Source organism: Oncorhynchus tshawytscha, linkage group LG32 (genome assembly GCF_018296145.1).
Source record: "Oncorhynchus tshawytscha isolate Ot180627B linkage group LG32, Otsh_v2.0, whole genome shotgun sequence".
Classification (NCBI taxonomy): domain Eukaryota; kingdom Metazoa; phylum Chordata; class Actinopteri; order Salmoniformes; family Salmonidae; genus Oncorhynchus; species Oncorhynchus tshawytscha.
Genome location: NC_056460.1, coordinates 13,923,377 through 13,938,567, shown reverse-complemented (window position 1 = coordinate 13,938,567; position 15,191 = coordinate 13,923,377). Strand labels below are relative to the sequence as shown.

At 41.8% G+C, this 15,191-nt stretch overlaps 1 protein-coding gene across 1 annotated transcript in view; it reads left to right on the top strand.

Annotated features, from left to right (window-relative positions):
• sorcs3 (sortilin related VPS10 domain containing receptor 3) overlaps window positions 1-15,191 on the top strand; it is a 200,644-nt gene that overhangs the window by 110,735 nt on the left and 74,718 nt on the right. Inside the window, exons 3-4 of the mRNA XM_024401532.1 lie at window positions 6,200-6,299; window positions 12,800-12,958. Coding sequence (XP_024257300.1) covers window positions 6,200-6,299; window positions 12,800-12,958 — 259 coding nt within the window. The remainder of the gene's footprint in view (window positions 1-6,199; window positions 6,300-12,799; window positions 12,959-15,191) is intronic.

Sequence of the window (15,191 nt, the reverse complement as noted above, 5' to 3'; positions counted from 1 at the left end):
GGACCCAGTCTGTAAATGTGAATGTTTTTCCCTCCATTATTCATTCATGCTTGAGTTTCCACCCTCCTACATGTCTCTCACCAACGATCCACTGTGCTCTTCCCGCAAACACCTGCAAATATCTTTATGTACCCTTAATGTGTCAATTCTCCAAAAGTCATTTTCAATTATGCTTCAATGGAGGAGAGATTCTTCTACAGCTAGTGTACCTTAGGGGTGAGAAGTGTGTGTGTGTGTGTGTGTCTGTCTGAATGCCTCTGCGTTGTGTATATGTTACGACAGATAAACACTCTGACAGCTTGTACAATGCTGGTCCCCTTCCTGAGATAAGGTATGCTGATGGCAGCAGAGATTATTAAAAGCTGTATTTGCTGCCTTTGCCCTCTACCCCTTCCTCTGCTGACGCATTCTCTTCATTCTTCTTCCCCGTCTTCATTTTCTCCTCCCTTTCTTTCTCTCTCTCTCTCTCTCTGTGTTTCTCTTTGGCGTGCAAGCGCCAGTGGAATGGATTTTCACAGTCGTCACAAAACTTTCAGCTCAGCTATTGTCTCTGAACTCAAAATGACAGCAGTTTGATGATGGGAGGCTCTTGTGATTTGTCCCGGAGATGTGATTGTTAATGGTGTATATTAAGGGTTTAGATTAGCCTGAGACAATGTGCTATCACAGTCCCTTTTACTGTGGGCCTTATTATCAGATAACTGTTTCTTTATGGGCCCCCGACCCTGCAGAACATTTTCTACCACATTATCTGTGTTGACTGCACTTCTCTAAGTTGTTTTTCAAGAAGGTAGAGATGGTTTTCTTCTTTTTGAAGTTGAAACACATTTTTTTCCAGCATCTCACAATGTGATCTGCTATGAGGAATGACAATGAAGAGTTAGAGCAGTTTGGGTGTTGAATAGTTCAAGTCAGCTATTTCCCGTCAACTATTCACTTTTTTCCCTTTTAGTCAGGTATTGCATGACCTTTTCACATTACCTCTCGTCATCTGTCTCTTATTAAGATCTCTGTTATCCAGCACTATCTATCAGAGCAATGATGGTAATTCATGCCCATTGCGGTGTGTCTCTGCCAACCAAAATCTCAGTCGCTAAACTCTCATTTTCCTTGTCGTCCAGAGGTCTCAGCATCCATCCAGACAGTTGACTCATCGGGTCTAGGATCTGGAGTTTGGACCCATGTTGCATCTGTCATTCCCTTGCAGTCTGGCTAGGGACAAAAATAACCTGTAGTATCTCAAACAATAGCTGTAGAAATGTTTCACTGTGGATTCAGACGTTGTGTTCAGAAACCTTTAAGACTGGATGCCGGGGCTTCGTCTACGTTCAGAATAATGTTCAAGCATGTCAATCAGAGGAAAGATCATGTTTAGTGCCTGAAGGCTTGATCTTGCCTCTGGGTTTTCAGCTAAGAACTTTCCTGTTTTCTCTCTTCTCTCTCACAGTTGCAATGTCAGGTAAAGTTGTTCCTTTTTGTTAACCACACTTCGGACACTAACAACCCGACATTGTAAAAGTTTTGGGCCCCGGTAGAATTTTTGGATAAGGTTTTCCAGTTTTTCTCCCTGGCTAGTGTGTCTGGTGTCTTAGTTACGCTAGCACACAGTTACTAACTCTTTGCTTTGGTCAGTGGCCAGCCAAGTCAGATGCAAGAGACCAAGAGAGGCGTCAGTCCGTGAGCTAGCTGTGCAAGACAGCTCACCAACCTTTAGTTTCCCTGCAGGAATAAGACCTCTGAGTCAGTTGCGCTCCTGAACGCCCGAGTCTTTATCTTTTTTAGTATTGTGTGTTACGACAGACTGAGGTGATTTGGTTTGGGAGTTTGGTCCCACTCTTGGATTTGAAGCACTAGGTTTTTTCCTCTCTCCCCAGAGCCTGGTCTCCACACTGTGCCTCTGCACACCAACGACTTAAATGTTCTGCTATACATGCAGCCATCTGGCAAAGCCTCACAACAATGTCTAATGTGATTTTTGGTCACAGATGTTTTTTTGTTGTTGTTACTGTTCATTTGATGTTCCTAAAGGAACATGCACCTCGTTTTCTCCCTCTATCTCACACCTCTCTGAAATGGATTTAGTTATGAAAAAGCTCCTCACTTTATGTCAGGGAAGATGGAACCTGGTCGAAAGACTGGGGGGGGATTTGATTTCCGAGAAGAATCATCCGGGATTCTGTTATTTCCCTGGACTGTTATATGTATATGTTACATATTCAGCAATCGGCAGTATGTGTCAAGTTCTGACAATAGTTCTGTTATTTTACTCTTTGTTTTAGTATGGTCAGGGCGTGAGTTGGGGTGGGCAGTCTGTTTGTTTTTCTATGTTGGTTTTTGTGTTCGGCCTAGTATGGTTCTCAATCAGAGGCAGGTGTCGTTAGTTGTCTCTGATTGAGAATCATACTTAGGTAGCCTGGGTTTCACTTTTGGTTTGTGGGTGTTTGTTTCCGTGTGAGTGTTTGGGCCACATGGTACTGTTTCGGTTTTGGTTTGTGGGTGTTTGTTTCCGTGTCCATCAATATGGACACTTACCACGCTGTGTTTTGGTCCGATCCTTACTCCTCCTCAGACGAAGAGGAGGAAATCCGTTACAGTATGAGGTGCATGGCTTTAGTGTTTACGAATAATCTCGACATGAATCTTCAAACAAGATTTAGACTCACTCTGTATATATTACCCCTCAGTGTTTACTTTAACAAAACAATATTACTTAGTACTTAGATAGTAATCTCTTTCACTGTCGGTATATTGTATTCTGAAGCAACTACCTTTCACTGCTTGGAAAAGAAAGTTATTGGATTGAAAATCCTAGGATACGAGAGTTTAACTCTGGGATATGAGAGACGTTTTCTCTTGCCTCGAACGGTGTACAAATGGAATGGATGATTAAACTGCTTCAAGCACTCTTATTTACCTTGAATAACTGACTTCTTTACTATAGTGAAAGCATTTCATCACTAATATCCACACTAACTCAGGGTTTCTTCCTCAATGCAGGCAGACACAACAACAGCAGACAGTGTAACTACTGCTGTACCTAACCCCCTCTCTGATAGTCAAGGAATATTTCAGACTGATGCTGTCTTCCATCAGCAAGCCAAAACCCCATTAGTTTTGTGATATTTCATAAACTGTTACTCCAACAGCAAGAGCGAGTATTATCTCTCTACTGTGCTGCTGAAGAAACTTCAGCTATGTTTCACTCAGAATTGAAATTCTGAAGGCAAATTAAGTTTGGTCTTTTTCTCAGAATCTCGCTTCACTTGCAACACTGCTTCTGGCTCTCTCTGTCTCACGCTCCCTCAACACATTGTATCCAGACCAGAACATAGACTTAAACACCTAAACACCAAACACCAGATAAACAACCGTCTCGGTGGACAGGGGCTGATGAGGAAGAAATGACTGAATAGAAATGAAGGAAGAAAGAGAAGTGCCTATTGTATGGCGGTGTAGCCAGGTTGAAACACCGCAATTGAATGCTAATTATGAGTACAGCTTCCTTCCTCACAGACACTCATGAATATGTATTCATTCTAGGTTTTGGATTTACAAAAAAGGCACCTTGGAAATCAGACCAACTGAAAGAGACGTTATGGTTTGGAGGTTTGATTGAATGCATTTCTGTCTGATTGTACAGTCTGTCCGTGACACTCTCACACCAGAGCCTTAGTACTTGAGGATAGAACTAAGTGGTGAAAAGTAAAATGGATTCATAGCCTACATACAATACCACACAGGAGCTTGCTATCTCTTCAATTTATACTTGGCAAGCAACTCAGTCAGACAGCATTCTGTTTCTTTGCTGTAATGTCCATGAGAATGGACATGAGAAGACTCAAACAACATAACGCAGCCCTTGGGAGCTCCCTAGTGCTCGAAGGCCCATTCCATATAAAAATGTCCCTCTCCAATCAGTCATCGCCCCATTCATTTCTCAAACTCTTTAAAAACAAAATCTCCTGTAGAAGCTGTCAGCACGCCCTCATGCAGTGTCTGTCTCTCTCGTTATTCTACTTTGTAATCATTGTGACCGTCTCTCCCCAGCACTCAGGGATGAACTGGAATGAGGAAAGATCTTGTTGTAATTTAAACCGATACTCTATTACTGGCAGAGCTGCACTACTCTCTGCCGACTACGCCATCAGGAGGAGAAGAACCTGAAGACCTATAAAATAAGAATACTTTCCCATTCGTCTTTCCTCACTCATACTGTGAATTGCACAGCACATCCGAAGGGGGTTAATGTTGAGTGGGTGTGGACTTTTTGCAGTCTTCAGATTGAAATAATTAGGTAATCACAGGGACATGGTAGCTATTCTTAGGCTCATGTGAACATGCACACACAATCAGTACGGAAATGTAGCCTGTCTATACAGCGTTTTTCAAAACACCAGATAGGCTACAGAAATAAACTGTGTTTTACACCTGCATTTTGAGCTGAAAGTCATTCATGTTAGCAGCCAACATCAGCTAGAGATATATAGTGTCACTTCTCTGGTGTCCAGAGCAAGCAAAATCATACGGCCTATTTTTTACGGAGGTTACAGGATCATAAGGAAAACATGTCTGTCTGCACCATTCCATCACTTTGGAGGGCAGCATGCTTGCAGAGTGCTTGTTGTCAGCCTGGTTGCCCTGTTATTCCTCACAAATGTCATAATAAAATGACTATAATATGTGTAAATCTTCATCCCATAATATTGAAAGCAGTGCAATGTTAGAGCTGTTTATCTTTAGACATACACTGAGTGTATAAAACATTAAAAACAACTGCTTTTTCCATTACAAAGATTGACCAGGTGAATCCAGGTGAAATCTATGATCCCTTATTGATGTCACTTGTTAAATCCAATTCAATCAGTTTAGATGAAGGGGAGGAGACAGGTTTAAAAGGATTGTTAAGCCATGAGACAATTGAGATGGTGTATGTGTGTTATTCTGATGGTGAATGGGCAAGAGAAAGAAATAGAAGTGCCTTTCAATGGGGTATGGTACAGTAGTAGGACCCAGACGCACTGGTTTGTGTCAAAAACTCCAACGCTGCTGGGTTTTTCAGGCTCAACAGTTTCCAGGGTGTATCAAGAATGGTCCATCACCCAAAGGACATCCAGCCAACTTGACACAACTGTGGGAAGAATTGGAGTCAACATGGGCCAGCATCCCTATGGAACGCTTTCGACACCTTGTAGAGTCCATGCCCCAACAAATTGAGGCTGTTTTGAGGGGGAGGGCAACTCAATATTAGGAAGGCATTCCTAATGTTTGGTATACTCTGTTTATAGCCAATAGGCACCCAAACTTGGCTTTTCTGAAATATGAAATTAGATCAATCAAATCACCACGTAGCCTGTTCTGGAAAAGATGAGTCAGTAGTAAATCTCTAAAAGGGATTTTATATTGATGATCAACGTAGATCTATTCTGTTTTTATTTTTGATCACTAATTTGGATATGTGTGTCCACCTTTGTCCTCCAATGCTGATGACTGGTCATTGGTCAACAATCAAGACGTGCAACCTTTTGGTTCTGAAGCATGGCTGAGAATTTAAAGATGACTTGCGGGATTCAGAACTACAACGACAAAATGTGTATAAAACCAACAAAAAATTGGATGGGGGAAAAAATTACACTACTACTGAAAGGGCACTTTGGAGACTGGAAAGGCAAAGGGGAGTGTGCTCTGCTCTAGAGTTAGCTAACAGCTCATTTTGTATTGCTAAATTATTCCAGCTTCCTGAATTCCGGGCACATCCACATGTTTTTGCATTCGTCATATTTCATTTCAAGGTAGTCAGAAATTACTAAAGGTGTTAGGCCCCCGGGCATCTGTGAATGGTTTGTTTCCATTAGCACCTATCAATAACTGGTTATTATGCTGGTGTTATAACACAGGAATGGTTTTTGCTCTGTGCAACATGGTCGTATAATTAGGTTGCATGTTATAGGATCAAGCACCCTAGATTCCTGTAGTTATAAGGGTGAGAAAGCCAAGGTGTACAATAACAGGGCTATTTCACATGACGTGGTTCAAAGCCAAGATGATTTCATTAGGTCAGAAACCTACCTGAAGATGTGGTTGGAAGTAGGTGTCGGTAAATAACCACTGTCTATAAGTCTGTATGTCTGTCTGTCTATACATTGAACTGCCTGTCTGTCTGTATTTATCTCAGTCTAAACATATTTTTGTTCATTTACAGATCAACAGACTATGGATCCACCTATGAGAGGATGAATGACAAAGTGGGATCTAAGACTGTGCTGAGTTACCTGTATGTCTGTCCATCCAACAAGAGAAAGGTAAGACAAACTTCAAAAGAGTGTTTTTCAATAACACATAACTGACTAAGACTTAATTACATTTAGTTGAGCTAACTAGAACTGAATTGTTCATTGTACATTCTCTGCTGCCACTAATTGTTATTTCTGATCAAATCAAATGTTAACTCGAAGTGAAGGTTAGACGGTAGACTCAAATAAATATGGTTTGAATAAATATTTTCTTTCTAGCTTTTAAATGTTTTTTTGTAGTTCGTGAGAAAGTTTAATGACCATATTTAGCCATTCAAGATTGCTACCAAGAAACACTTACTCATACTGTAGTTATGGCCTCAGGACATTTACCATGACACAACACAGAGACCAAAAAAGACCTTTTAGAAAGACAGAACGTATTCAAGAAAGAATCTGAATCTGAAGCAAAACTAATTGAAAAAAGTAGGTGCATCTTCTCTGAGCAAAGTTTCTTTTTATTCTGGGAAGCAGACCATCTTTTCCACATTATAACACAGGTGTCTCAGTCTCTCCTGAAAACTTTCTAAGGGTCATGTTAAGGTCCGTCACTAGCAAACCGTCCATGAATAAACTTTTCTCTGTTGGTAATGTGAAGGGAAAAGGGCCCCAGCTGGCTTTCTGGGCCTCCCGAAGAGTCAAATCAGTCCATAGATCACTAGAGCTGACCTTGAAAATCCCTCCATGGAAAGAGATGGTTTGTGGGATACCGAGCTGATGGACTTAACCCAGGTCAGCCTTGAACTCAGTAATACCTAGGTCTGGCCATGTGACTATTTTCCCACTGGCCGGCCGGACTTAGCGATAGACCCTATAGTCTAGTTGAAGGTAGAGTATGCCCATTCAGCACATTTCCCAGGTACAGGGATATAGGCTAACCGATCCAAAGACACAGAAGATACGTGGACAGGCAGCAGATTTGCTGCAAGGGATTTATCATCTCCCTTTTAGGGTGATAGACTGAGGATCTTGTAGTTTTCTTTACCCCAGTTAGGGAATTACGTTGTAGTAGAAGCTAGTCACGAGATCCTATGATGTCCAGATGCCCTCGTCAGGGCCATGTTTTGTAGACAACCACTATTGACCTCTGGCTTCCACCGATCCACGATCCTCCTCACCTTATCTCTTATCTCATTATCGATGGATGAGTGCAACTCTCTACTGGATAAGCTGGGACGTTTTCTCCTCATTGCATTCCAGTGGCCAAGCATAACATGTGTGTGTAGCATGGGAAAAACACCACGAGGATTATCTCTATATCTGTTGAGAAGAGGCAGTAATGACCCTTAAATCACCATGACAATATATTTGTGTATTTAATGCCTCAAGGGTGTTTTTTTCTCCCACGTGAATATAGCATTACAATCGATTGGTTTCCACGCAACAATATTCTGTTAATGTCACCGACTATATCCTCATGTTGTCTAAAGGTAAAAAGACAGAGGCTTGACCTTTCAAGGAGCAGATAATAGATTTGAATGATGGTGCTGACATTTATCTTCACGCTTGTGAAGAAAACACCCATCATGAATTGCCCTTATGCATGTTCAGCCTTATTCCGAGGTCTTCTGCACAGTTTGACTCACAGCCACTGATAATAAGGAAGAGTCTAGCATTCTCGACGTATGAATAGAATTAAAAGACATAGAATGAATAGACATTCCATTTCTATGGTTGTATCTAGAGTGATGTCCCAATTCACCAGAATTGAGCCTTTTTATACCTTCCCTACAGACTGCTCGCTCACAGATAGGTCGCAATTGATCTGGGTTTGACAAGATTATTCTGCTGTGAGAAATCCTCTCCTCCGCTCCTCCCCTTGTTTGTGGTCAGCAGATAGATCAAGCACCGTCCAACAGCAGGCTTCAGCCTCTCAGACAACACAGCAATGACTATCACACTCCTCGTTTGATGATTAGCTGGACTCCCACCAACTAGCTGAACATCAGCAGATGACATGCCGAGGTTATCCCTCCAACCTGTATTGATCTAAGCTTTGTAACTAGCCTCACTCCTCTTTATTCCCGGGAGATCAATTGGCAAATGGATGTGGAGCAAAATCTTAATTACCCGGCGATGCGATGGTATATTTGATGAGGTGAAAGTTATTGACAATGATGTGAGCTGTTACATAACCTCGCCTCGTGGAACTTCGTGCCTGTTAAAACTGATTCAGGAACAGATGGACATGCCCATATCCATATGATCCACATAAACAATTTCCGAAAGGAAATGAATTCAATCTACTGAGAGATGGGTTATGAGAAGGCTTTTAGTCCAGTTATGGTATTTGTCCAATACATTTTTCTACATTTTGTAAGAGAAATTATGTTTAAATAGGGTTTATTATTGAATATGTCATATGGCAAATAATATTTACCGTGCAGGAAGTTAAATCAGGTTGGTTTAAGATGAATCATCTTTGGCCATTAATTAATACATTTCCAGAATTCTCTAATTCCTTTTACTCTCAACATATAAAGTGTAATATTACACCTTCCATTAAATGCAACAGTGATACAGGGGATATACAGTGTACAGCTATACAGCTATACACACAGCTATACAACAAGCCCTCAATAGAGATATGTCTTAATATGAAATGTATTACAGTAAATATAAAGGGAGCCTGGGTGAAAAGGACTCACCAAAATTATTATTAGAGAGCTGAGAAACATTCAGTGTCTCCTTGTTCAGTGGTGAAGAAACATTGATCCACCCAGACCTTTCAAGGACTTCTAGCATTTATGCTTTCCCCTCTAAGTGGTGAGACAGAGAGAAAGGTCCTGACAGAAGAATAAAAAATGCAAGGTGAAATACAATTTCCACTCATAATAAATGCTGTCGCTTAAAACAATATTATGAGAAATTATTAGACCTGACGTTAGAAACTATTTAATTACATGTGACAAGGCCCTAAGACACTGGGAAGTAGACGGGGCCATTCACAATCCCTCGTCCCTCAGTGAGGGCAATGACAATGGCAAAATTCGAAGGTGAGGTGAACTACAAAAAATCGAAGAAACATATTTTTTTAAAGAAAAAAACTGGCACAGAGTCTGCAGTCTGTTTATTGGCTTTAATGAAAAACAATTTATCTAAATCACCACCGGGGAGGATTCTTAGTTAAAGCTGGGGGAAGAGGGGTGGGAAGGATTCTTAGTTAAAACTGGTGAAAGAGGGGTGGGAAGGATTCTTAGTTAAAGCTGGGGAAAGAGGGGTGGGAAGGATTCTTAGTTAAAACTGGGGAAAGAGGGGTGGGAAGGATTCTTAGTTAAAACTGGGGAAAGAGGGGTGGGAAGGATTCTTAGTTAAAGCTGGGGAAAGAGGGGTGGGGATTATTCCTAGTTAAAGCTGGGGAAAGAGTTGTGGGGAGGATTCTTCGTTAAAGCTGGGGAAAGAGAGGGGGGGTAATTCCTAGTTAAAGCTGGGGAAAGAGAGGTGGGGAGGATTCCTAGTTAAAGCTGGGGAAAGAGGGGTGGGGATTATTCCTAGTTAAAGCTGGGGAAAGAGGGTGGGGAGGATTCTTCGTTAAAGCTGGGGAAAGAGAGGTGGGGGTAATTCCTAGTTAAAGCTGGGGAAAGAGAGGTGGGGGTAATTCCTAGTTAAAGCTGGGGAAAGAGGGGTGGGGAGGATTACTATTTAAAGCTGGGGAAAGAGGGGTGGGGAGGATTCCTAGTTAAAGCTGGGGGAAAGAGGGGTGGGGATTATTCCTAGTTAAAGCTGGGGAAAGAGGGGTGGGGAGGATTCCTAGTTAAAGCTGGGGAAAGAGGGGTGGGGATTATTCCTAGTTAAAGCTGGGGAAAGAGAGGTGGGGGTAATTCCTAGTTAAAGCTGGGGAAAGAGGGGTGGGGAGGATTCCTAGTTAAAGCTGGGGAAAGAGGGGTGGGGATTATTCCTAGTTAAAGCTAAAGCTAAAGCTGGGGAAAGAGGGGTGGGGATTATTCCTAGTTAAAGCTGGGGAAAGAGGGGTGGGGAGGATTCCTAGTTAAAGCTGGGGAAAGAGGGGTGGGGATTATTCCTAGTTAAAGCTGGGGAAAGAGGGGTGGGGATTATTCCTAGTTAAAGCTGGGGAAAGAGGGGTGGGGAGGATTCCTAGTTAAAGCTGGGGAAAGAGGGGTGGGGATTATTCCTAGTTAAAGCTGGATTATTCCTAGTTAAAGCTGGGGAAAGAGGGGTGGGGATTATTCCTAGTTAAAGCTGGGGAAAGAGGGGTGGGGATTATTCCTAGTTAAAGCTGGGGAAAGAGGGTGGGGAGGATTCCTAGTTAAAGCTGGGGAAAGAGGGGTGGGGATTATTCCTAGTTAAAGCTGGGGAAAGAGGGGTGGGGGGGTGGGGATTATTCCTATTTAAAGCTGGGGAAAGAGGGGTGGGGAGGATTCTTAGTTAAAGCTGGGGGAAAGAGTTGTGGGGAGGATTCTTAGTTAAAGCTGGGGGGGAAAGAGGGGTGGGGGGGTAATTCCTAGTTAAAGCTGGGGAAAGAGGGTGGGGAGGATTCCTATTTAAAGCTGGGGAAAGAGGGGTGGGGAGGATTCCTAGTTAAATGCTGGGGAAAAGGGGGGATTATTCTAGTTAAAGCTGGGGAAAGAGGGGTGGGGATTATTCCTAGTTAAAGCTGGGTTAAAAAGAGGGGTGGGGAGGATTCTTAGTTAAAGCTGGGGAAAGAGGGGTGGGGATTATTCCTAGTTAAAGCTGGGGAAAGAGGGGTGGGGATTATTCCTAGTTAAAGCTGGGGAAAGAGTTGTGGGGAGGATTCTTCGTTTAAAGCTGGGGAAAGAGGGGTGGGGATTATTCCTAGTTAAAGCTGGGGAAAGAGTTGTGGGGAGGATTCTTCGTTAAAGCTGGGGAAAGAGGGGTGGGGATTATTCCTAGTTAAAGCTGGGGAAAGAGGGGTGGGGATTATTCCTAGTTAAAGCTGGGGAAAGAGGGGTGGGGATTATTCCTAGTTAAAGCTGGGGAAAGAGTTGTGGGGAGGATTCTTCGTTAAAGCTGGGGAAAGAGGGGTGGGGATTATTCCTAGTTAAAGCTGGGGATAGAGGGGTGGGGGTAATTCCTAGTTAAAACTGGGGAAAGAGGGGTGGGGATTATTCCTAGTTAAAGCTGGGGAAAGAGGGGTGGGGATTATTCCTAGTTAAAGCTGGGGAAAGAGGATGTTATTTTTGTCAGTGACAAATGCACTGCTGCTTTTTCCAATTCAAATCTGTTGCAGGGAAAGAAAACAGAGGTTTTGGCTGTGACACTATCCAAGTCACGCTTTCCCCTTCTCCTTCTTCTGTCTGTGTTTAGTAGTTAATTATAATTAAAGCCAGGTGACAGGTTAATGTCTTATTGCATTACATCACAAAGAGAAAGCATATTTGAGCTATGTCTGTCTTATTAATCAACATGTGTATGGATTCATTTGAGAAAAAAGGCCCTGGTTCTATAAAGGGGAAATGCCTTTTTAAGGATATATCTGTGTTTTGAGAGTAATGAACTTTAATGAAAATGTCTGCTTTACATCCCACCCCCAAAATAAATCATATTATACCAAGATATAGATACTACACCAATAAGGTCAGGTTTTGTTACAATGTAGTATTTAATATTATATATCATACAGGCTTCCAAACAAAGGGCTTCATCTTAATTAAGTTGTGTCAATGTTGTGTACTTTCACAGTATCTTTGGTTTTGGGTATGTACTCTAATTTACAGAATTATACTTAATACCTACATTTGCATTGCTATTATGATTTTAGTTTTACAGATCTTACTCTGTTATTGCTTTCTCAATCGGCTAATTTCTAACAAATATGCAACAAAACATTTACATTTTCACTGAATTCATGACGAAATGAAAGTAGAGACTGTATAATTCCTAGCATGGAATTAGAATTCCCGCCATTGTGGTAACATAGAGCATTCCACAAAGACATTATTCTTTATTGCACAAATATTTTGTTCTTTCTTATCACACATTTAAATATTGTTCAAAACAAATTGCATTGCCTAGACATGTAGTCACGCATGGTGAATGCAAAGTTGTGGAGTTCTCTCTTCCTTCACAGGTGTTTTACAGAATACCATACAACAGCAGCCTATTGATCTACAGTATATTCTTAAAACTTTATTCTTAAAACTTATCCTATTCTTTAACAAAGCAACTTATTGTTGCAGTTGTGTTGTGGCCCCCTCATGGTTGACTTATATGTCCACGGGGGTATTCTGAACCACCTCTATCTCATTAAAGGGAATGTATCTGGAGAGGGGTGACTGAAAGCCAAAGTGCACCAAAGAAGAGGTCAAAAAACCATGGCAACAGAGCACGAGAGGCACATTTGTAAAATGAAGTCCAAAACAAAGTGAAGGTGTTAGCGCTAGTAACTGCATGCTGCATGCCAACCACTAGACCTGGAGTGCTGATATGGTGACCCCATCTCTCTCTCTCTCTCTCTCTCTCTCTCTCTCTCTCTCTCTCTCTCTCTCTCTCTCTCTCTCTCTCTCTATCCAACCCCCCTTCTCTTCCAGATAATGGTGCTGACAGACCCTGAGTTTGAGAGCAGTGTGCTCATCAGCTCGGATGAAGGAGCGAGCTATCAGAAATACCGCCTCAGCTTCTACATTCTAAGCCTTCTGTTCCATCCAACACAGGAGGACTGGGCTCTAGCCTACAGCCACGACCAGAAGGTGAGCTCCATGTCATTTTTTTTCACCACAGTTGGTTGTTTGATACAGTATGCTTTGGATTTTGAACTGTGATACACAGTTGGATAAAACTCCAAGCTATACATTTTTTACCTTATTTCCATCTCGGTTCCAACGGCACCGTATTCGTTTATTGAATATTCTTCTGCCATGATTTAATGATTTATTTAGCTGGAAGTTTTGATTAGAATATTGATTACTGTTATCCATTTGATGTTACCTTATTTAATACCATGGCGATATATTTAGAGCATTGAAAATGTTTGTGTTATAACATGATTCCAACTACACAGTAACTTTACTTGTGACTACTAATGAACATTCTAATATTCGTTAGAAGATGTCAGCACTATAGGCCTGCAAACCACATACAGCGACTCTGCAGTCCTATACACCTATGCTCTCATCTGTAACCTTCACTGTACAGTAGTATCATGTTGAGGAGAGCTCTGTACCCCCCACTCACACACAGGTCACATCCCATATAACCGCCTGTGAAGAAGACCTACCATTATGGCCAAATGAGTCTTACCTGGCTACCAAGATGGCTATCACAAAGGGGAGTCTGGTTGAGGTGGAGCAGGGAGAAGACTGACACCTTGGGTTGCTAACTGACCCCAATATCGGTCATAACAATGAAACCTGGACAGATCCAGAGGTTGTAATTTGTTACACTTTCGGTCTGTGATGGCCTTCATTTTAGAATGCCGTCTATACGAATTTGAAACAGAACCTTTTGGGCTATTTAATGTACACTATAGATGTTGGTGAAATTTGTTTGCATTAAAATGATGAACCATTGTAGACATGGAACACCCTCAGAAGACGAACCTTTGTGGACATGGAACACTCTTCGACAACATACTTACCGTTCTGATGAAACGATTCCTTAAGCACTGATGCAATGTGGAATCCAATGGTGATTAGTAAATTAGATCATGTAGTATATTTCATTGAGAGTCAATACAAGTGCAACTTTAAAACCGTCTGTCCTGTACTGATAACAAGCTTTGTCAGATCACTTTACTATTTGTCTTCAGTCTTTTTCTATTCAATGCAGGTCAATCTTTATCTCTTTCCTCAATGTCTTTTCTATTTCGAGTTCTAGAACTCTGGGTGACCTGTCTTGACTCTTATCTCAGAATGTGTGCTCAGGGTAAAGACATTACTATTGATGTAGCTGTTCCTCTCTCTCTCTCTCTGACTAAGGGCGATACAATTAGTTCGTTTGTGACACTTCTCACAAAAGTATGTGGGTGGAAAGTGCAGAAACAACTCAAACATAATACAGAACCATTTTTCTTCTTGTTCTTCTTTGTTCCTCTGTGGCTTTTCCATTGTTCAGGTCTCCTAATTGACTTCAGTATTAGAGCTGCTTGTCTTATACATCTTTGACAAGAGCTGTTATGCTAGACAGCATCAGGCCCGGGTTGTTTAGTGCAGTTCAGTTATTCATGTAACACCCTCCCTGCTGTTAGATTCAAAGAGAGAAAGCATAGATTATATTTTTCTGAATGTGTTTATAATTTGAGATGTATTGTGTTGGGGGGGGGGGTGTAGGAAGCTAGTGGTGGAAGTCTCAAGGGGGAAGTGAAAAAAAAAAGTCCCCACAATTCCAGTTGTATTCCATTCTTAACATATTGCATCTCGGCTCACACACCTCGTTGGACCTGCGAGACAAGGCTTTGGGTCCCTAATGGATAGTGTAAGGGATATGTTCATCAAAATGTTAACTTAGTGGGACCGTTGAGTTCAAGTATTCAGTACACATTGCAATTGTCACGTGTGCTCCCTCTCCGGCCTCGAGGTCACCAGGCTGCTCGTTATGGCGCACACCTGTCACCATCGTTACGCGCACCTGCGCATCTTCTGACTCACCTGAACTCCATCACTTCTCTGATTACCTCCCCTATATATGTCACTCCCTTTAGTTCCTTCCCCAGGCGTTATGGTTTCTGTTTCATGTCTGTGTATTGTTCTTGGTTTGTCATTTTGTATTATGTTGTGTTTATTTATTAAAACACTCACTCCCTGAACTTGCTTCCAGACTCTCAGCACACATCGTTACTGCAATTACTGTGGTCACTTGGGGATATGGGGTTTTGATTTCATTATTAAGTTAGAAGTGTTAATGAGAGCAGACAATTCACTTCAGAACAAGCTGCTAGTGTAGATAAAATGACATTAGCACAGAAAGACAATGAACATTGATTGT